Raw genomic sequence first — 23263 nt, forward strand, 5'->3', positions numbered from 1 at the left:
GGCATAAACACCCCTAATTATAATCATGAGAACAACTTATTTGAATCCTAATTCTCCTTGTGAAGGAGGGAAAGTAATATCACTAAACTACAAGTAAACTATAAGGCTCTTGGCAAATCATCTTGATAGTTGATACATGTATAATTATATTTAAACAATTTCAAGATAAGTCAATAATGAAAGACACGTTTAGTAATCCAAATTAGGAGTATTTTTTTTCTCCTTGTTTTGTTGCATTTGGATTAATAGTCACCAAACCAATTCTATTTTAAGGATTATCATCGATTGCCTTTTTTAATAGATAAGATAGAATTTCAGCATATGACGTCTACTCTATTAACTACACCCAGCCTTGTATAAGAAGGGGAAAAAATTAGCATAAAGCACTAGCAATAGTGGTGCTAAAAAGCTAAAAAACTATTTTTAGTATCACTATATACCAAAAAAGTGTTACAATAGTGGTGGTATAGGTAAATTTTTTACCTACATTGCTACAGTACATAGCCATATATGGCTATGCACTATAGTTGAAAGCTAAAATCAAATAATGTTTTTATTCCCACCTCTCATTTAAATAATATTTCCTTCTTTCACTTTTTTCTCTTTCTTTTTTCCTCCGTTTCACTCACTCTCCATTCTCAACTCTCACCTCTCTCTCATTCTCAAAAAAAAAAAAAAAAAAAAAAAAAAAAAAAAAAAAAAAAACTCTCACTTGAGCTGCTATCCTTCACTACCATCAAACATTTCTTCTTAATCTCCATTTGAACCATAATTCTCTATTTATTCTTGATCACCTTTCAAAACTCTTTGTCGGCACAAAACCCACATTAAAAGAACACTGAGGTGTTGATGGAAGGGAATGCAGCTTAATTAACTAATTAAAGAGAAGGACTGAAAATGTGGAGAGGTTAATTGAATAATAGACAGTTAGGATTTTAAATGGTAGATGGCATATTCTATAGAATCTTTTAAGGAAGGGTCTAGATTGTCTTTGTGTGGAATGTGAACCCAGCTAGATTATACGATGGAAGGGAATGTTGTAGTGTATATATTATTTTATTGTAGTAGATATATTATTTTATTATGTTGTTTATATTATTTTATTGTGTTTTTTTTTTTTTTGAGAAACACACACATATAGGAGAAAGGGATGAGATAAAGAAATACATTCACACGCCAATACCAAAACTGCAAGCGGCAGTTAGTATCACAGAGCAAGTAAGAAACCCCTTCTCAATATCACACTCTCCATTTTAGTATGTTGAAAGCTGAAATAGATACACTCTAGATGTTTTGTAAAGTGTGTAGGTAAAATAAATAAAGTACCTTTTTGTGATGCTAAATAGTTAAATTTTTAACTCTACTGCTGTGATGCCGTTAAACTACTAGTCGTTTGGTTCTATGTCTCTCTCGCGCCTTTTTGGCTACCAAATTTCTCTTTTTCTTTCACAAATTTCATCTACCAAAGAAAGAAGAAGAGAAACTCCAATCTCCTATGAGAAGATGGCCTCCAAACGAGCTGGTTTTTTTGCTAAAACATTGCTCCAACATAAACCACATACACCAAACTCATGCCTACATAGTAGTGAGAGGTCTCGACCAACACAACCTCCTCCTCAGCCAATTCATTGACACCACTTCCTCTCTCGGCTTTATCGAATACGCTTATTCACTCTTCACCCACAAAACCAAACAACCTCAGTTAACATCAGATGATAATGACACGCTTTATATCTATAACACCGCCATCAAGGCTCTCTCTCGATCTCGGTCACCTCGCTTTGCGAAACAAGCCATCATTGTTTATAACAGAATCCAACTGTCCGGGTTGAGGCCCGACACTTACTCTTTCCCTTTTGTACTCAAAGCCGTTGTTCGATTATCCGAGCTTCAATGTGGGAGAGTCATTCACTCTCAAGCTATAGCTACTGGGTTGGACTCGGAAGTTAATGTGGTTACAGCATTGATTCAGATGTATTCATCTTGTGGGGGATGTGTTTGTGATGCTCGTAAGTTGTTTGATGATGGGGTGAGCTTTATTAGAGGAGATGTAGTGATCATGTGGAATGCGATGGTTGCTGGTTATGTTAAGATTGGTGATCTAGAGAACGCGCGGGACTTGTTTGAGAAAATGCCTCAAAGGAATGTGATTTCTTGGACTGCACTCATTGCAGGGTATGCTCAGAATAATCGTCCGGATGATGCCATAAATGTGTTCCGCAGAATGCAGATTGATGAGAATGTGGAGCCTGACGAAATTGCAATGTTGGCTGTACTCTCTGCTTGTGCTGATTTGGGTGCTCTTGAGCTAGGGGAGTGGATTCATAACTATGTTGAAAAACTTGGGTTAAACAAGAATATTATTCCTCTCAGAAATGCACTCATTGACATGTACGCAAAGTCAGGCAACATAACCAAAGCTCTACAAGTCTTTGAAACTATGAAGCATAAAAGTATCATAACTTGGACGACGATTATTGCTGGACTGGCTTTACATGGGCTTGGAAGAGAAGCTCTTGATATGTTTTTTCGCATGGAGAGGGCTAGAGTTAAGCCAAATGAAGTCACTTTCATCGCCATCCTTTCTGCTTGTACCCATGTTGGATTGGTTGAAATGGGGCGCTGGTATTTCAATAACATGGAATCAAAGTACGGGATTGAACCAAGAATCGAACACTATGGCTGCATGGTCGATTTACTTGGTCGATCTGGCTATCTCCAAGAGGCCCTAGAACTAGTTAAGCGGATGCCATTTGAACCAAATGCAGCTATATGGGGGTCTCTTCTTGCTGCCTCCAATGTTCACTGTGATGCTGAGTTAGGAGAGCACGCATTGCTGCATCTACTACAGTTGGAGCCCCATAACAGTGGAAACTATGCACTTTTATCTAATATATATGCTAGTCTAGGTAGGTGGAATGACTCTGGGATGGTGAGGAAGGTGATGAGAGAAACAGGTGTAAAGAAGATGCCAGGCGGGAGTTTCATTGAAGTGAGTAACAGAGTTCATGAATTCATTGCTGGAGAGAAATCACATCCACAGTTCAATGGGATATATGAAATTCTGGTTAACATAAATGGACATTTGAAGATGGTTGGGCATGTGCAAAAGGGAGGTGGTGGGCTACTTGAATTTGATGAATGATCAGGATTAGGTACTATTCACAAGAAATGGTTTTGAACTGGCTGTTGAGTTGAGTACCACTGGGAATATAATGTGTTGTAAGTCATAACCACCTGATGTGCCACAACTGCTTCATGAATTGAAAACCAAACCAATTTCAACTGACTTTGAGAAGATCTGAACTTAATATGTTTATAGACAAGATCAATAAAGCAACATCAATGTTTTTCTGGTCTTTTTATGCAATCAGGAGCCAATTTCATATTATCTGACGTTCTACCAAACGTACGTGGCATCTTGGTCGTGAGGGGAGCTTTGCTGCATCAGCATGTTTTTTGCCAGCCATCTCATAACCAAAGTAGGTATCTTTATGCCAAAATTTATGTCTTTTGAGAAGCTGAATAGCTTAGCTTTACAAAAACTTGTTTCATTCCCTTCCCATCCCTGCTCCCAACCCTTCATGAATCAGTATATTGACTGAGGAGGAAAGGCTCAGCACCATTCGCATTATTTACTTCCCTAAAGCACCTGATGATCCTTGTCCAAGTGAGAACCTGTTAAAACAAGTAGATAGAGCCAATCAAAAGAACTCGTGGGTTCCATTCATAATATTAACATTGTTAATATTTGGAGAGACAAGTGGTATAACAGGAATGCATTTATTTAATTTATTGGTCACTGATTTTAAAATTGTTGGGTGAATTGATTTGGATGCTAATTTTGAATAAATTCCTTGGTAAAAAGGGAAGTAGTTTTACTTGCATTGCTAGTATACCTCAGCCTTGGTTTGGCAAACTTGTGGGGTGAGGTAGTCTTGGATAGCTCTGGTCATCGTAAATTTTACAAAGCTTTCGGTCAGGGGATGGTTTGCTTTATTTGTATATATAAGATTTAATGCTTTCTGTGAGATTCTGTAAATAATGTATGGTCTTGTCAAAATAATTTTGTTTGCAGACTTATCCAGACATTCAAAAAAAAAAAAAACAATTGTATCAAATCAACCATGTAATATAACATAATTGGTCGGCTAATAACCTAAGTATTCTATATAAAAGAAGGCACGATTTTTAAATGGTAAATTAGCTGTGCACATAAATAGATGTACAAGAAAAATAATTCCCTAGATACACATTTATATGGTCAACGCAACTTTTTCTGAGGCACATTCAAAAATTTGGCATTCTCTTGTTTCTCAGTTGGAGAGATTCAGCTAAAGAGCTTGGCACAGAGCTAAAGAAAAATTTAGATATGATACACACAAACATCTTGATACACTGCATACTCATGCACATGTGCATGAATGATGCTCAGCATACACAATAGAAGGATCACGTCACTGGTCTATTAAGGGTTTCACCATGACCACCACCAGGATCAAATCAGAAAATAATTACTACTTAACTTCTTCCTCTCACTGCTGGAGTTGCTTCAAAAGCATTAAAATTTCCATTGGAGTCACTACTCACTTCAAAGCATTAAACCATAGAAGAAGTCTTCCTCAAATCCCAACTTCTGAAATCCCAATCCTAAAAGTGCACTGGCATATATAATCTGAATTTTCTGTTTAAGGAGGTGACATATTCCTGAGCACAATAGAGTAAGAAAACATGTAAAATTTTCAATATGTGAAAGAACCACAAGATGTTAGTTGTTTGCTGGGATTTTGAATTTTGTTCAAAAGCTAGTGTGTAGTGTGTGTTGCTTGATTAAAAAATGAATTGGATCAGCAAATAAGAGCCACATTTTAATTAAGATTTTATATCTTTTACCTGTGTTCTGTGCATATTCTTGTGATTTAACAAATAAGATGTTTGGTTTCTTTGGATTTGGATGGACCCTAAATAGAGCTCTTTGCGATCTCAATTTTTGTAGAACAGGGCTTTTCCCTTTCATCAAGCTTTGAGATGAGGTGTCCACGTCTTCTTTTTCATTATCTTCATCACCTATTTCAGTAGTCATTTGTTTACAGTGTTGTTCTAGTTCAAATGAGTAGAATGAGATGTCAGAATCTTCTTTTGGGTCAACAATACTGTAATCTAAATCAGATGGCAGCAGGTGGGAGCAACCGAAGCTGTTTGGCAAGAAATTGTCTGGGCATCTTGTTTCACCTGTTACCGTCTGAATCATAGTCATTAAATTGACACCATTGTCATCTTGATCCAAATTGATACTATAGCTGCACATATTGGGTGGAGAAGAACTGCCATGCTTAGCAGAGGAATTGTCCTCTATTGATGGGCCATGTACCAAATCTTGTGTTTGTATCATTAAGTCACCACCAATTGTGTGCAATGGTGAACTGGAACCAGACCTTAACTCTTTACTGAGACAATCCTCCATGAGTGTTTGAGGTTTATCAATCCCCTCTTCCAGTAAAGATCCTCTAAATCGCTCAACATCAGCTTGTTTCTCCAGCTTCTCATGGTAAAAGATCTCTTTTTTTTCAAAGCTGCTATTATGCACTTTCTCATCTCTTACCTTCTCTTCTTTCTTCTGCTCAGTAGGCCTATTGTTTTTCTTTGGGGTAGGAATTGCTAGAACCTGTTTGCTCCTATGAGAATAACTACTGCTAGAAGTTTCATTCTTATGTGAGTGAAGCCAATTGTCAACCTTCAGAAATTTTGTGGAGCTATTTTTATTTTTCAATATATTTCCATATCCCTCACTGTGACTGAGGTGAGCACTTTGATTAACGGAATTCCTTGGTGATATTTCCTGTTCCGGGAATACTACCTCTTTAATATCACATTCATATGTTTCTTGGCTGTATTCTGTTTCAATATCTACACTACTTTTCATGTTCAAAGCCAACACACAGCTTCTTGATATACTGCAGTCTGAGCTGTATTCTGAATTACCCTTTACAGGGAAAGTCACAGACTCAGCACGATGATACAATGGCCTTCTCCTTCTTGCACGAAATGCAGGTTTCTCTTCTGAAATTGGGTGTTCTGTCCCAGATTTTATTTTGCTGCTAATAGTTGGCCTCATAAATCTTGGTAACTGTGACATGGGACCTTTGGGGATATCTCTAGTCTTGTTGCTTAAAACTTCCAGATTAGGTTGGGCCAATCCAATAGATAAATCAGGAGCATCTGGTTGTTGACAGAAAGTCGGTTCTGCCCTTGTTAGTGTCTCTAATTTCTCATTTAACTTCTCAATGTTTCTCTTAATATCTCGACGCTCGTCTTCAATCATTTTTATTTTTTGATGAAGATTTGTCATTGCAACTTCCTTTTGCTGCCTCTCTTCCTGATTTCAGAAACTTCACCTCAGTGGCCATTTCAAATTGAAAAAGATCAAAATGCAGAATAAGACAAAGCAGCATTATGCATCAGTTGGGAATTGAGATGAAGCTTGGAAATGGCAAGCCAGCAAACCAGGTAATTCACCCAACTTGTTAATTATTGGAAATGTCTATTGTTAAGAGTTTTGGTATTGATCTGTGATAATTCGATGCCGAATTGGATGTACTTTGATGCACCAAATTGTTAATGCATACTTAACTATCTATTAGTATGTTAACAGGATACATCCAATATATTGTATATTTTTCTATGCTGTAATTTGCCTAGACAATTATATTGACCAGTTTATATACCTCTTTTTCTTTTGTCCCTTGACACTCTCATTGAAGACAGATTTGAATATTGTATGATGTCTATTTTTATTTTCCTTGTTACATGTTTAATTGATAACGTTGGTTGCTCTAGATTTGATAAATTTTATCCACACCTATCAAGTATCTTATTCCGTCATAGAGGCTCTAACATGTTAATCCATGCATATAACTTCTTTTTTTGATAAGTTAATCCTTGCATATAACACAAACTCATCACTATATAATCATTATGTTAAAGGATCAAAGACATTGACTAACTTTGCCTAGGTGCATATAATTTAATTTAGGTTCTCCTCTAACAATTTAATCTGTACTTTGCCAACTTCAATACCAAGGCAATAAGTGTTACTAATAGCAATATATGAAACACAATGTTAGATTTACTTACAGTTGAACCCTCACTCCCCAGATGAATGCTTCTTGCCCTTGTTGCAAAATTTAAAGAACATATTGTCTCACACAGATCTTCTTCTTTGGGACTAACATGGACGAGCATAAGTGTTTTTGAATCCTTTCCTGAGGTTAAGTTGTTGAATCAAGGCAAGATACTTAGATTTGGCTGGTGAAGAAGAACAATACATATACATGCCAGAAGCACTTGTAAGAGTGGAACATTCCTGTAAAATATTCATGCCTTCCCTAGCAGACATTTACATGGAATTATTCCCATAGATATATATGACTATGAAAGAAGAGATACATGTTAAGTTTGCTACATGAATGGTAAGAATTGACCAACACCCATCTCATACCAGGTATATGATATGATATAATGACTAGATACCAGCTACACATATGACATATTGTACAGAGTTCTGTGTGGAAAATAATTACCAAGTGAATCTTTGAGAACTTGTGTCAGCTTGCTATTCCTGTCACAAGTAAAAATGTCATCATTTAGGGTTTGGTCCATAATGCAGTAGAAGCCCCACTAAATGTAATTAACCCTTGTTGACTGTTTATATATATATATATATATATATATATATATTTATAAACTCTACTGGATTAGTCAATTAATTGTATTGACCAAGCATGTGTCAATGTAAAACAAGTGGGATTTTAAAAAAAAAAAAAATCCTCTTTCATCATTTGTCTAAAATCCCACATTAATTGAGTTAGATTTGATGGTTATCTGATGATCTACAAAAATCTTGTTTCTCGGTTACCCTTAAGAATAATATGGCTCTAGTTACAGCAAAGTGAGAGTGTCGCTGTTACCTATAAGGTATGTGAAACCTTTTCCTTTGAAGGGCACTGATGACATCTCCAAGAGCAGAAAGTGATAAATTAATAGCTTTTCCTTCTTCGAGTCTTCTCCCCCATGCCTTCGTCTTTAGTATGCGCTCACTTCCGCCAAGGTCAACAAACCAAACTTTATTTGTTTCCCTTCGCCTCTCAGGAGCATCAAAACATGTGATTGATATGCGAATCAAGCTATTAAAGCAGTAACAGAAAGGAAAACTCAGAATAGCACACTATTATCGTTCACTAATCAGTTACTAAAATTACTACTTAAACTCAAAGCAGATTCATGGGTTTCAAGATTTGCTCCCAGCTTTTGCTGCACTGGGTTCTATTTTGGGCCTTTATTTAATCAAAATGTTGAAGACAGTTCTTTATGATTTTATTGAGGAAAGGCTTACCTGTGTGATCTACTGGAATTCATGTTAGAATTTGTTGAAGCAGTTGATCTGGACTGACATCCTAGTCTATACAGCCTCAATGCTTGTTTAAAGTCACTCACTTGGATGGCCACAAGGTTGTCTATTTCAATTCCTCCCTTGGGATCTGTTTGGATTGAAAGACTGTATAGAACATATGAAATTATGCCAGTAAGCACTGTCTCAACACACCTAACAAGTAGAACCTAAAAGACAGGAGTATTATTTTGGAGTAACTTCTCATTGAATTCAAAAGCAACAATTAGAGGCCCATTTGGCTCAAGTCTTTGAGAACCATAGTTCTTTATTTACTGAAAATATGTGCCCGTTGTCTCTTCTAGTGATTATGGAAAATGAGATTTTGCTTTCTAATTAAAAATGGAAACTTAAAGTTGGTCAATGTTACCTTTGATCTTTTTGTTAATTGAAGACAAGTGGTGCCCATAAAAGACAGTATTGTGTATGCAAGCAATACAAATAAGCAAACAATAAAACTACTTTGTGAAGAGTGCTTAGTTGAGAAGAGTTTACATCCATTACATTTAGTGCATACATAGAGCCAATGGTCAAGGAGCTGCAGATGGACAGTATCTGAAAGATAAACCATAATCCTAAATGTAAACAATTATTGCATCTAATTACATCTGAAATGTAAGCCTCTATACTCATTCTCTTTAGACACAAAGTAAACCTTGTCAATCAGAACCATTCTTTACTTTTAAAGGTGTAAAAGAATTGCAGTCTAGAATTTAGGCATTACACATACATGACTGGCAAGGTTATAAACTTTTAACACTCTAGGTTTAGTATATAATGCGGTTGAGAGAATCCCAATTCCTAACCTCAATATAGAATAAAAAAAATGAAGTCAAATTGATGAAATTGAATCAACTATGTCAGTGGCCAATCCATCTTAATACCTTAATAATGTAATGAAGTCAAGAGAGAACAACTACCCAATCAAGCTGGTGCATAGTGGTGAAATTACTCATCAAATTTGATGAAAAAAAAAAATTACCCCTATCAAGTTTTCCTTCTATTTTTAGTTTTCCTATTTTTGGGTGTGTCATGTATGGTGATTGTAGCTAGGTAATTTAACAAAAAATTTATACCAAATTATCTTGTTCAGATTTATAGAAGTGGCTGCATATTAGTTAAATATGAGAAAATAATAAGCTCCAGTCTTCTCTATCTTAAATTGCATTTATATACTAGCTAAAACATATTAAAGTGAGCATTTAAATGAAGTTCATGAGGAATGACTGCCTGTAGCTAGGCCATATAGAGTTCTAGACTGTAGTCCAGCATTATATAATGGCATCTCACCATGGTGGCATAGGATCCATTGCTTTTCGTGGCTGAGGGACAAGCAAGTCTTTGATATTTCCCATGTAAATCTCAAGCATACTGAATGTGAAGAGAAATGCATGGTTGCTATCCTCCACTTGCTTAAAGAGTGCTTCAATAGCACGGGGCACCATCCCTGGAGAATCTGGATTGCCTTCCTGTGATTTTTTATCAGCAACAGGTATTGTCAGAGTAAGTGAATTCAGAGATACCCTTGATTGATTTTAAGCTACAGAGTGTGTAATGCTAACTCATTTGTAAGGTAGCTCATGTGTTATGATAGAAACACCAAAGCTTTTGTCTTTATATGCCATAAAAGTGATAATTTATTTGAGTTTTATATATATATATATATATATATATATATATATAAGCCAGATCAGTGCATGACACAAAGTCTTAGGGCACCAAGTCTGCAGTATTTTGGTGCCATTTAAGCCTGAATTGTGGCATGCTTGCTTGGTTAGGTTATGAGTTAACTTGTAATGACTCCTGAGAATGTGTAAATAAGCCCATGGCATAATATGTTCCTTACCATTGTGAAAGTCTTTCCTGTGCCTGTCTGCCCATATGCAAAAATGCATGCATTGTAGCCATCCAGTGCCGATTTAATGACTGGTTCAACTTCGGAAAATACTTCATCTGAAAATTGTCAATCCAATTTTTGGTCTCAAAACAAATGACTATATTGTATCTGCTATTTGCACATAAGATATTGATTGTATATTTTTGCATATCAAAAAAAATTATTGTTTATTTTGAACCTTGCTAAGAAATGAAATGACAAAAAAATTTGATATTCTTCAAGCACCTTGTGATGAACCTGGATGGAAAACCTTGTCAAACCTGTAACTTTTACTCTTATTATCTGTAAGCCTTAGAAGAACATTACTTGAATCCGAAGCTACAACAGGCCTAAAATGGCCAAAATTCTCCCCCTCTGATATGGGTCTTATACGGCAAAATACACGAATGTTCCCTGCAGTGGAAAATTTGGTGAGCATATTAATGCTATATATTGGTGTCTCCAGCAAAGAAGCTACAAAGATTTTTCAGGTTGAGTGCAACCTATTATTCATTGAATTGATAATACTAAACGCTACTTTGGTCCTTGGACCCTTCTTCTCTGAGATGACCCTTGGAGTTTATGATTTGGAAGATGGCAATCCACCAATCCCTTCCTCGACCATTTAGAAGTACAAAAACATTTATATACCTTCAGTCTAGAAAATAGACAATAGTTTTAGTTGAAGATGACTAACCTTTCAAGTCTAGAAACTCATCGAGTACTTGCCTTCTCTGAGTATTCAGTTGATTTATGTTGGACGTTAAGGCAGCAAGTTCATCTGTTAATGACAGAAGAAAATTTATAGGCATATTACTATGAATTGTAATTTGAGAGAAGGTGAAATTTTCACATGCATCTGCAGGCGTGCACTGTTGCACATAGGGATACATCTGAGTACATTAAAAGAAAGGAGTTACCATTAATCTTTGAAATTGCACTGTCCAAATCTTTGTTTCCAGAAGAATCACTTGTCTTTAAGTTTGCAGATTTCAACTCAATGGATGGTCCTTCAGGTGGTAGGTTTCTTATTATGTCACAAACTGACTTGACCCAGGTGGAAGTAAAACGTGCCTTTAGTCCTAGTAGGGAATGAATTGTATTAGAAAGTTTCTGAACAGATTTTTTTGACTCCATAATCCGTCTTCTTAGGCTGTAATATATAATAGAAAGTTAGTTCTCTCTCCTCTTCTCTTCTGTCCTGTTGTCCATACTGTAAGTGCACATTGCATAAATCAAATAAATTAATTTATGATACTGTAAAATATGTAAATAGGCAGAATCATGAATAATTGGATATAGATTAACACTTGAATATGTAACTTAAACTAATAGTGAAAACGGGGAAAGAGAATTATCTTTATTTGTGATGGAAAATGCTAAGGAGAAGGAGAAGGAGAAGGAGAAGGTTAGATGAAGGTCTTCTAAGTGTAAGCCCCAAACTCACCTCAAAAGGAGTACTCTTAACTCCCAAGGTAGCTTTAGACACTGAGTAATGCAAAGTGGTTCTCTTCTAAATAACTCTTTCAAAATCTTTAAAGTGATGTGAAAGCTCTACTATCAATTCACTTGTAACACGTGCCCCACTTTTCATGTATTAGTTGCATGGAGAACATCTCACACCATTATGTAGTTTTTTTTTTTTTTTTTTTTCTTTTTCTTTTTCTATTATTATAAATTATATATATATATATATATATATATATATATGTGTGTGTGTGTCATTAATTTTATTGTTATTATTATTGATAAGTTATACGTGTACATTGTGATTCTTGAACCCACATTCTTACCTTCCATTTCGTTATTATGAGTGGAGGACCTGCCAATTGAGCTAGTCCTATTGGCTTTATATAATTCATTAGTATGTATAGAAGAATTGCTCATTATTTGAAATTGACAATCACCTTAATCAAGAAGGATTTGCACTAGCTAATCTTTAAATATAGGTCAAATGTTAGTCAAACAGATTTCATCTTTACGTGAAATATTGATAAATAGTGTTGTAAAGATTGTAAAGTTATAGGAAGAGAGCATAATAACACAACATCAACTGTATTAGATGTGTGTATCGGGAGATGGAAACAAGAAACGAGAAAAGCCCAAGAATTAATTGGTGGAGCTTGAACGTGAGCAAATAGTTTTATTAAAGATGAATAGTTAAATTAACACTTTCTAGTATTTCCAATAAAAATATCCAGAATTTAAATTCTTCTCCCCATTTACCAATTTTTCTTTTTTCTTTTGAGTGTCATGAAGAAATTATTTGTGGAGTTTTTATTCTTATGTTGTACTCGTTTTTCCTAAGGGGTGGATATGGAGACCAAAAGAGAGAGGTGGGTGGGTTGGTGGGTTGCTTAGGAAGTTTATAATCTTAAATTGTAAGTTTTTGCCAAAATGATCAATCTATTACAGTTGAGTGTAGAAGGCTTAAAAGTTAGTGCCACTGGATTATGCGGAGTCAATAAAACTGAGAATCAGCAACCAATGGAGACACAAAAGAACATATATATGGAGAACAAAACATTCTGAACTAAACCTTGTGAAAAGACTCATCGTAGTATAATTGGTGTGGAAACTAAGAAACAGTAATAATATACAAGAAATTGTAACTATGAGATTGTTGAGTAGAATTGGTGAATGAAGCTAGAGAGAGAGTACCAGGCTGGATGAAGGCTTTAGCAATTCAAAGCCCCTCCATAGCTGAATTGTTGAACTCTAATCAAGCCTTCCTGGACCATGACAAGGTCAAATATGGCTACAAGAGAGCCCCAACCAAAAACCTTTGAATGAGCAAATGCCCATTTCAAAGAATTTGGAATACAATATTATAAGCATAACAAGTGAAGAAACAGGTGAGAAGAGCAAGAGAGTGACAGTGTGGTAGTTGTTGAAATCTCACAAGTGGTACAATGCTGAAGAAAGAATCTATGTCTCTAGTGTTGAAAAGCCAATTCAACACGTAGGGAAAAAGCCTGAAAACCTTTTCTTTAATTATTAAGGTATCTCTGATGAAGGCCATGTGAAAGCATCAAGTTAAGCCCACATTTCTTTCATATGTTATTACGGATAATCATTGTTCGATTCCTGCAGCTTCTTGACAAAAATACCTTAGGCTTTTCCTTGCATGAGAGAGAGAGAGAGAGAGATGGGGTTGCAGTTGGTGAGGGACCCATTGTGGATTGAAGCATGAATAATTTTTTTTTTTTTTACTCATCTCTATGGGTAGAGTAAAAGAGCCTTAACTTCACTTTCACTGACCCTGAAGAATATATAATTGATCTGCCATTAATAACTTGTAATTAGAGCTCACCAACCATTAAGGCTTCCACATTCTCTGTCGTCCAATGTGATGATCTAGTATTTTATGTTTACAAACTACGCCAACATAGACCGATCGATGGACCAAAGAAAATTCTGTTCCATCTTACGATGATGACCCGAACAACAAGAAAATAATAATAATAATAATAATAATGTCCAAATTCCTTTTGAAATAGATAACCTTGATGAATAAATAATGTGTACCTGATTTTGATATAGTACTATTGATATCATGATATTGGTGTGGGTGGGGTGACAATTCTTATATCTTCTTGGAAAAATAAGCCATTGCTTTAAGTTTAAACATAAATAAAATGTTCACTAAACCTATTCTTTCTTCTTACTTTCTTTTTTTTCCCACTTCCAAGCATTCAAATTCTTGTATTAAAAAAAAAAAAAAAAATCTGAAATCCAATATTAAGGATGGAGAGTTTGGTGAAAGGTGAAACATTTTTTCCTCTTAACAAAAAAAAAAAAAAAAAATGGAGATTTTTTCAACAGCGTATAAATAGATATATCTTTTGACTCCACAATTATTATACTCATTGGCAGAGGGGGTTCCTCCTATATTTTCAATAGAAAAGATATCTATATAAATATATATATATATATATATATATATATAATTAAGCTAATGGACCCTTGATTTTTAAAAAAGTTATCATCATACATTTTGTATATAGAAACCGACTTTGGTGATTAGGATTTTATTGTGGGTGTTGTTGCCGTGTTTTGTGAGAGAGAAAAATTGTAGCCGCACTATGTACTTTTCCTTGATAATAATAAAATCCCTGCAACTTCGTGGATGTAGGCAAATTGCCGAACCACGTAAATATTGTCTTGTGCGTGTGATTGTTTTTTCTTTGGTATGTGTTTTTTCTATTTTTTGTTTCTCATAGGTTGGGAATTCGGGTTAATTCCCTACAGGTCAAAGTGTATCTAATGTATATGTTCATAGAATTTTTTAAAGTAATTAACAACACCCCCGCCACCCTACTTTTTTTTTTGTACTTGGAGATAGTATTATTGTATTTTTTTAATTTTTTAATATAAGGTGTTCCTTCCCCTTTTCATGGATTGGTACTTTTTAAAAAACTATACGTAAAGGAATGCTCTAATTTTTTCTGTTGTGACTTTTTGATTGATTAAGATATTGTATTAATATGCAATTTTCCAATGTTCAATTTTAGATATTATGCATATGAAATTTTTGTTTTTTTTAGGTTATGTTATGGTTGATGGAGGGCTTATGACAGCTTTGACCTCACAATATTGCTATACATTTTCAAGTTAAATATTTTGTCTGCATTGCTACATATTAATGAATTAAAAAAGAAAAATCCTCATATGATTTTTATTTCATATTAAACAACCATTGGTTTCTATATTTTTCATCATTATAAACCATTTTGATTCTTTTTACTGTTTATTTTCACGTTTTGTATGTTATTATAAATAGTTAACATTGCAAATTAAATAATCCACCATTTGTTTGATTACACTATATATTTCTCTAAATATTGGTGTACTTGCTTATTTTAGCAACAAATATTGAAAATGGTGCTAAGCAATGTAATACAATATTTTTTTTCGATAGATACAGAAAAATAATAATTGGTTTTTAATGTATAACATAGAATTGTTTAAAAAAAATGAAGAAAATATATAATTTGTTCAAATTGTGATGAATATATCACCAAAAATCTCCTAATAGTACTTATTTATGATTTATTGGTGAATATTTCCAATAAAATTTATTAAATTTGTTTATTGGTTGATGCAATTATTGATTATTACTAGCTTTTTTTCCCTCTCTAATTTTGAAGGGCATTTTTTGCAGATTCAAGCATTTTAGAAGTGTTGAAAAAATATTTTGTCATATGAAAGTCATGAAATTCACAAAATTATGTTGATAAAAAACTTTTTTTTTTTTCTAAAAAATTTATTATAGAACTAAAATTTAATATAGAAGGTACTGTCAACAGATTTGAGTAGTTCTTTTTCAACCATTTGGTTTCAAAATATTGAATAAATAAGCTATAGATTAAATGTTTACATTTTATTATATTGCATTGGAGTCGTGCACATAACATATATGTAATAATAATAATAATAATAATAATAATAATAATAATAATAATAATAATAATAATAATAATAAAAGGAGCAGCATAGGTAAAACAAATGCAATAAAATTTAAACCCTTTGATAATAATTTTTATATTTCTTAGGAAATACATATATAAAAAAAATACTTTGGGAGTCTAAAAGACTAATATTTATACATTTAAAAATAATAATAATAATTCGGTCCTATTCGGTCTTATTTGTTCTTATTTGGTCCAGCTTAGTCTATTCGGTCCACTTTGGTAATATTAGGTCAACTTCGGTTCTATTCAGTCATATTTGGTCTATTCTATCCTCCTTGGTCTCATTCGGTCTATTTCAGTCCAATTCAGTCTACTTTGATCCTATTTGGTCCACATTAGTCCTATTTAGTCCTACTCGTTCTACTTTGGTCTTATTCAGTCCTATTCAGTACATTCTATCCACTTTGTTCTTATTTAGTCCACTTTGGTTCTATTCTGTGCACTTTGGACTTATTCGGTCCATTTTGTCCACTTTAGTCTTATTCGGTCCTATCAATTTACTTTGGTCCTATTTAGTCCACTTTGATCCAATTCAGTCCACATCGGTCTTATTTGCTCCATTCTGTTCACTTGGTCTTATTCAGTCCTATCCAATCCACTTCAGTCCCATTCGGTCCACTTTAGTCCTATTAGGTCCATTCGGTCCTACTCAGTCCACTTTGATCATATTCAGTCCATTAGGTCTTATTCGGTCCATTTCGGTCCTATTCAGTCTATTCTGTCCATTTTGGTCTTAGTCGGTCCATTTTGCTTCTATTTGGTCCTATTCTGTCCACTTCGATCATTCAATTCTATTCAGTCCATTTTGGTCTATTTCGGTTCATTCGGTCCAATATATATATATATATATATATATTTCAATTTCGTTATATATATCTAAAATTTTAAATATAGCATTTATTTTTATTATGCTTCTGCTCATGACATACTGAATAAAGGAATTAATTACTATTACTAATGATAATTTAAATATAATGTATACAAAATAGATATCAACATTTTTTTATAAAAAAATTCCAATAATAATATTATTTACGAGTTTTTTGAAAGATTGTTTTTTTTTTTTTTTAATAATTTGATATTTACAATGAGAAAGAGGGGATTTAAATCTTAAATATCTAACATCAAAATGTGTCAACCAATTAAAGTATAACTGTATGGAGTAATAGAGTTAGTAATCACGTTACCATGCAACAAAGTCATTGTTTTTCTTCTTATTATTATTATTCAAGAGTCAATGATTTTTTTTTTAGAGAGTTTCAACCTATGGCGTCCGCTCCTGATGATAGTTCTTTATCATCAGACCAAGACACCAATCAGTTTTTGGTGTAGGCGGGGATTGAACCTTAGATCTTTTATACAACCATCGGAGATTTTACCAGTTGAGCTGACTGGAACCTACAAGAGTAAATGGTCGATCAATCATCAATGGAACAATTCAAGCACCAGCAAAAGAAAAACGATGGACAAGTGCAGAAGACTTGGGCCTGCGACCTGCCATCAAAAGAAACATAAACTGGACCCAAATTGATAAGTGGGCTAATTTGTTGAACCTAACTTTGACTAAACCCTACTATCATGAACAGGCTTGTACAAGCAATGCGAATACAGTAGAGTACCAAAGGGAATCTTAGCTCAAACCTCATCAGCAATGTGTAAAAGTTCGAGGACCCCATAAATCATGAAGCATGGGGATATTCCTTTTGGGTTATTATAAATTACAACTATTATTTTTTTTAAAAATACTAAGTATTTTAACACACACACGGGAGAGGGGAGAAAATCTTAAAGAAACTGACAATCAAAAATAGATATAATAGATATAATCAGTTTTCCAGTAAATAATAATAATAATAATAAAGGTTTTCTGTCCAAAATAGTGTTTTTTTTTTTATTAAAAAAAAATTGAATGCTAAATTAATTTACAATATTCATTCTAGTGTCTAAAGATAAGTAGCGGATTAATCTCAAATTAATTAAGATTTTATTTACATAATTATTTTTGTTTGGTGTACATTGTAAATGTCCCCACATATATATATATATATATATATATATATATATATATATATATTACAGACTGGGGGGGAGGCCAACTGAGGTCATCTGGGTGCGGAAGCATAAATATAAAATTACAATTGTGAAGACCATGACTATGGTGTTACAAGTGTAAACTGGAAAATAAACTGGGGCCATCTGATTACAAGTTCTAAAGGTTGTAAAGAGAGGGAGGTTCTGAAGTAGGTTTCTAAACTGGACCTAAAATGAGACCTCTGAGGTGAATTGAACCTGTTGAAGAATGGAGCTGAGGGTTCCTTATATAGCTGGAGGAAGCCTTGGATTCTTCAGGAGATTGTTGGAATCATGGAGAATAAATTACTTTTACTAAAGGTGAATTTCTTTTCCACCGAAAGCAAATAGTGTTCTGAATGATTCTGTCGGGGCACTGTTTGATGAACAGTAACAGTCACTGTTCATGAATAGTGACTTGCCCCCTTGCTTTTCTAGATTACTGTTCATGCATAGTGACTTGTGTTGTGGATGAATAGTGTTCTATCTAGAGCTTTGCTAGTGCGGGAACTGTAGCGGAATAATAACCGGACTGCAAAGGTTGTTCTGGAGCTATTCTGGATTTCTGGAGCTGTTCTGGAACTATTCGAAATATCTTAATCACTATCCAAGTTGTAACCATTATACGGATCTTAAGAATCCTGGAAGGGGTCAACTGGAATGCGATTAACTGAGGCTTCTGAAGAGGCAGGAGAGTTCTTTTCTTCTAACTCTAACTTCTCTGATTGTAAGAGCAATTGCTGAGCAAGATCCTTTAATTCCTTGCTAGATTTTCAGGCAATCTGGATGGAGTCTAGGCTAGACTATGACCTTGTATTATGAGCAATAGCTCTCTGGACTGGTGGAGGAAAATCTCTGTGAATTTGGGCGATAATGTTATTATACCTGAAACTATCCCACCACTTTACAGAGAATTCTCTGTCCAGGAGATTATGATTGATTGCATAGTTCCACATACTGATCCAGTGAATTCTGTACATGATTGTCATATGCAGGATTGCTGGAAACTGGGAAGTATGACTGGTGACTTGAAACCTAGAGCTGAAATATCTTAAGGCATCCTAAAGGGGTTCTGGGAAGATCTGCGGGATTGATCCAAACATTTCCCACCACTTAAGGAACCATGAAGGTATTGGGCCGGAGAATTTCTTGTTAAACATCAAGAACCAAGAATGGTCAAAGTTCTTATTTTGGTAAAATAGAACATTTTCAAAGGCATCCATATAATCATAATAATTGTATTGGGATTCTGATCCCTTAAGTGTTTGTAAGAGTCTTGAGTGAGAAGAGATGTCCCCAGTCTTTGCAACTTACAAAACCTATAATGATGAATTTATGGTAAAGGACTTCTGAAGGCTTTGTCCTGTTCATGACATTTTCTATACGAGCAGACTTTTCTTGGATAAGAATGCTCTTATAGAATCTGATGTTCTTTTCTAGATGCTTGGGGAGGAAATGCTATCCTAAGGGCAAAACTTCCATTACTAATGCTAAAGGTTCTGTTACATGAATCAAGTGTGGCTCAATATAAGAGATATGCTGGACAAAAGGCTTTCTAACATAAGGGGATCTTCTTGTTCTGGGAGGAAGAGAAGAAGGCTTTTGGGGTACTATCGGGCCAAAAGGTTCTTCGATTGTGTATGTGGTGATTGTCTTGGGAGGTGGAGTAGCTAGGGCAGAGCTATAACTGTGTTGACCATGGGGCCTTTCGTAGTTTGGTTTTGGAATGGTAGATACCAAATAATGGTTGGCAACAATGGATGGCGACACAGGTAAGGCCTTTGCTGGACTGGAAGAAAAGGGTGGTCCCCACTGTGTTTAAGGATTAGGGCAATAAGAGATTGTAGTTAGCTTGAGAGAAGGCATTTGTCCCGTTTGTACACCCTGTTTCAGATCTAAGGATAGATCCAAAAATTTGAAGATAAAGGTGATTAGGTTGTAATTGTTTATCTTAAGCTTTTGATTCAGAACAATGAATAGGTTGTTTAGAAGCAGCTCTTCTACCAGCATTAGATCTTCCAGTACATCCCTCCCTGAGATCCCTCAAGAAGATGGAATTCTCAACTCAGAGTCTTACCAGTTATCAAATATAGATCAAAATTAGGAGATTGGAACATACCCAAGGTACCCACTAACTAGGTCTATAAGTCATCTTCATGGTCCTTGAAAAAGACTTTCAAGACAGATTACCATATTAGGACTATAGAACAAGTTTACAGCATCAATAAGGAGTATGAGACATGCTACTTGTTACCCTCTGCAGCATTGAAAGCTCACAGGAAAGATGGACACAAATTCCTCCATATAGGTTTAGTCCAGGTTAGAGTTAAACCTTTGATCAGAGAAGGGTTGAACAACTCAATCCTTATGGCCCTTAGAGACACCCGTCATATCAGATTTAATGACAGCCTCTTAAGAACCATAGAATCCAATCTTAGTGGTGGATCAGTTCATTTCAACTATTTCTCCAACTTCACAGTAGCACTTGATGACCCTCACATCATGAAGGTCCTCACCCTTAACATCAAGACCCATAAAACTCTCATGTTACATGGAACCCGACAGTTAGCCTTGATATACAGAGTGTATTACAAGTGCATCAAAACAAACATGAATGTTCAAGCCATAGACAAGAGAAAGGTGGGAGAAACCACTCTCATCCAAACCAGAGACATTAGATCCAAAGTTCAGGTCCCTAGAACCCTGAAGTGGTCTGAAGTCACCTTCCCAACAAACTAGACTCTAGAAAATGAGAATCATTATCTACAGATCCAAAACCCAAATAGAAATTCAGATCTAGATTTTGTCCAGCAACTAGCCGATGGAACGGTTAGACTTAGCTTTGACCAATCTAGATTTAGGACACCCTTAGAATATGATGAATCCAGGTCTAGATCCCCAATAGATCTACACCAACCCTTTAGGCAGCCAACTATCCTTCTTAAAGATAGACCTGCATCCCAGTGTAGCTCATCCAGAAACCTAGTACCCTTTCCCAGATCTAGGAGAGACCTAGGACCAGAGCTCCAAGGTGTAAGAACCCAATCCCAGGTTAGTACCCCTTGTTACACAGCCAAGCAAGACTCAGTTGTTGATCAAGAAGAAGACAACACTAGTCAAGATAGTCAAAAGCCTCCTTCACCATCAAGAACTGATATGCGAGATCCTTTTCAACCAGAAACTGAAATAGATCATCAACTTATGGTGATAAGGAAAGAGTTCACCCCTGATATGGATGCCTTAGGCAAAGAATTCGATTAAGAAGAAAATAGAGTCAAGAGAGAAGCCTATAGAGCCAACCATACCAGAGAACAAATAATCACAGAATAATGAACAGAAGTTTAAATGGGAGGCTCAGCCTACCACCAAAAGAAATTACAGTAGACAAAGACTGAGAAGAAATAGTAGATGAAGAAAGTGATGAATGGGAATGGAAGAGTTATCAGAAAATAGATGTAAAACAAAATATAACTTGTAAAAGATAACATAATCAAAATAATGAATAATGCACAAATAATATATATCATATTATATATAATAAAAGTTGGGCTTAGACGCCGTAGTTGCGCCACGTGGCTTCACCAAATTGCAGAAATTTTAATAAATTTTTAGATTTTAAGAATAGATATATACATATTTTTTGGATAAATATGACAAATCAATAACAGTTGTGTCTATCTAAAATGTTATCAATAAACCCTAAAATCAATAGAATATAATTACCTAAGGATAAAATTCAAATAAAAAAGAAAGATAAAAATTATATATAACAAAAGTTGGGTTTAGACACCATGGTTACACCAATTGACTTCACCAAATTGCAGAAATTTTAATAAATTTTTAGATTTTAAGAATAGATATATATACATATTTTTTTGGATAAATATGACAAATCAATAATAGTTGTGTCTATCTAAAATATTATTAATAAACCCTAAAATCAATAGAATAGAATTACCTAAAAATAAAATTTAAATAAAAAAGAGAGATAAAAAAAATGTAAAAAACGTAAAAGGAAAAAAATTAGATCTAGCTAGGGATTTGCTAAACTAAAAATAATATAATAAAATGAGAATAGAAGGAAAAGCAAATAGAAAAGTTGTGCACTATTAAGAAATTAAAAATTGAAATTAGAAAGAGACAAAACTATGAACAAAACGAAACAAAAAATAAAAGAAAATCAATTAAGCTATTCTGTGGAGTGAAGGTATTGACGGCAGAACGAATATATGGCATAGTAAGAGGGAGAGAAGAGAAATGTGAGGGAAAAAGAGCCGGTTAGGGTTTTTTTATATAAAAAATAAAATAAAATAAAAAGCGTTAGGTTTTTTTTTAAATCTATATATTTATACCATATCGTATTATAAAATAAAATAAAATAAAGTATTTAAGTTTCACCTAAACTGCTTCTTTTTGTTCATATCATCTTCTTTACAACCTAAAATTCCCACTATATATACACAGTTTTTTGGTATTTCATTATTTCTACTACGTTCTTTACAATTATTTGCTATATTCTTCATTTCTCCTCTCTGCCCTACCTACAACCTTGCAGGTAAATTTTTTTTTCTTTCATCAAATTGAATAGATTTTGTGTATTTGTTGCCTTTTTATTATATATAATATGATTTTTATCAACAAGTTTTATAAATAGGCTAAAATTCTATGTTTGATCATACATTTTAGTGTTTTTTTTAGAAGTCAATATAGCAAGCAATATATTTGTATTTTTTAATTTCTTATTACATGATTATTTGTTGTTGACATCAATATTTTATTATGGATTTAATTTGTTATGGCTTTTGTTTGGTGCTTTATTCCATGTAATCTATATTCTTTAATTAAAAGCAAAATTTGCTGTCAGACATGAAATTAGATACGAGAGAATTCATCTGCCCAAATTTCTATGTAAGTCTATCTTTACTTAACTCCGGTTTTTTTTTTTTTTTTAGTTCAAAAATTTGGATATTTTTTCATTAATGAATTGAGGTTTTGGCTTAATTTTGTTTCAACCGTTTCAATTATTGAATTCATTATTTTTTCATGTATAATATTAATATTTGTGTTTTTTTTTTATGATAAAAAAAAAATATATGTGTTCTTAAAGGCTAAAACACAATACAATTACAAATATTACTTTAAGTTAGGATGTTATATTTATTTATTAGTAAGTTAGAATGTTACATTAAGTTAGAGTATTATATTTTTATTTATTATTAATTTAGAATGTTACATATGTGTACATATGCTGGTTTAGAGTTGATATAACTTATAACCATTTGAATGAAATAAACACTAAAACAAATGATTTAAATATCAAAATAAGAAATAAAAATTAAATTTCTTTTAAGTGTATAAGTACAATTTATTTTTAATCTTAAATTTTGAATTAATTCT

The 23263-nt window shown here is 33.9% G+C and overlaps 2 protein-coding genes across 11 annotated transcripts; one reads left to right on the forward strand and one right to left on the reverse strand.

Annotated features, from left to right (window-relative positions):
- Positions 1–1410: 1410 nt before the first annotated feature.
- On the forward strand, positions 1411–7503 carry LOC126719041 (pentatricopeptide repeat-containing protein At5g56310). Of its 9 annotated transcripts, none has more exons than XM_050421591.1 (5): positions 1411–3482; positions 4997–5548; positions 5992–6251; positions 6387–6507; positions 7156–7503. In XM_050421591.1, the coding sequence occupies exon 1, from the start codon at positions 1496–1498 to the stop codon at positions 3143–3145; it is 1650 nt and encodes a 549-aa protein (XP_050277548.1). In that variant the 5' UTR covers positions 1411–1495; the 3' UTR covers positions 3146–3482; positions 4997–5548; positions 5992–6251; positions 6387–6507; positions 7156–7503. The 9 variants fall into 9 exon arrangements, with proteins under 9 accessions (XP_050277548.1, XP_050277580.1, XP_050277539.1 ...); XM_050421623.1 differs by having other exon boundaries at positions 7210–7503; XM_050421582.1 differs by having other exon boundaries at positions 5992–6507.
- Positions 4356–13368, reverse strand: LOC126719032 (kinesin-like protein KIN-14T). 2 transcript variants are annotated; one of them, XM_050421571.1, is made up of 12 exons: positions 12984–13368; positions 11243–11475; positions 11020–11103; positions 10569–10736; positions 10293–10399; positions 9737–9915; positions 8393–8554; positions 7968–8183; positions 7581–7618; positions 7135–7262; positions 4894–6376; positions 4356–4707 (listed from the first exon to the last, which is right to left on the reverse strand). In XM_050421571.1, exons 2-12 carry the CDS (start codon positions 11457–11459, stop codon positions 4592–4594), a joined length of 2898 nt encoding a protein of 965 aa, XP_050277528.1. In that variant the 5' UTR covers positions 11460–11475; positions 12984–13368; the 3' UTR covers positions 4356–4591. The 2 variants fall into 2 exon arrangements, with proteins under 2 accessions (XP_050277528.1, XP_050277519.1); XM_050421562.1 differs by having other exon boundaries at positions 11243–11535.
- Between the last annotated feature and the right edge of the window lie 9895 nt (positions 13369–23263).

The sequence above is a fragment of the Quercus robur genome, chromosome 1 (assembly GCF_932294415.1).
Source record: "Quercus robur chromosome 1, dhQueRobu3.1, whole genome shotgun sequence".
In the NCBI taxonomy this organism is placed as follows: Eukaryota; Viridiplantae; Streptophyta; class Magnoliopsida; order Fagales; family Fagaceae; genus Quercus; species Quercus robur.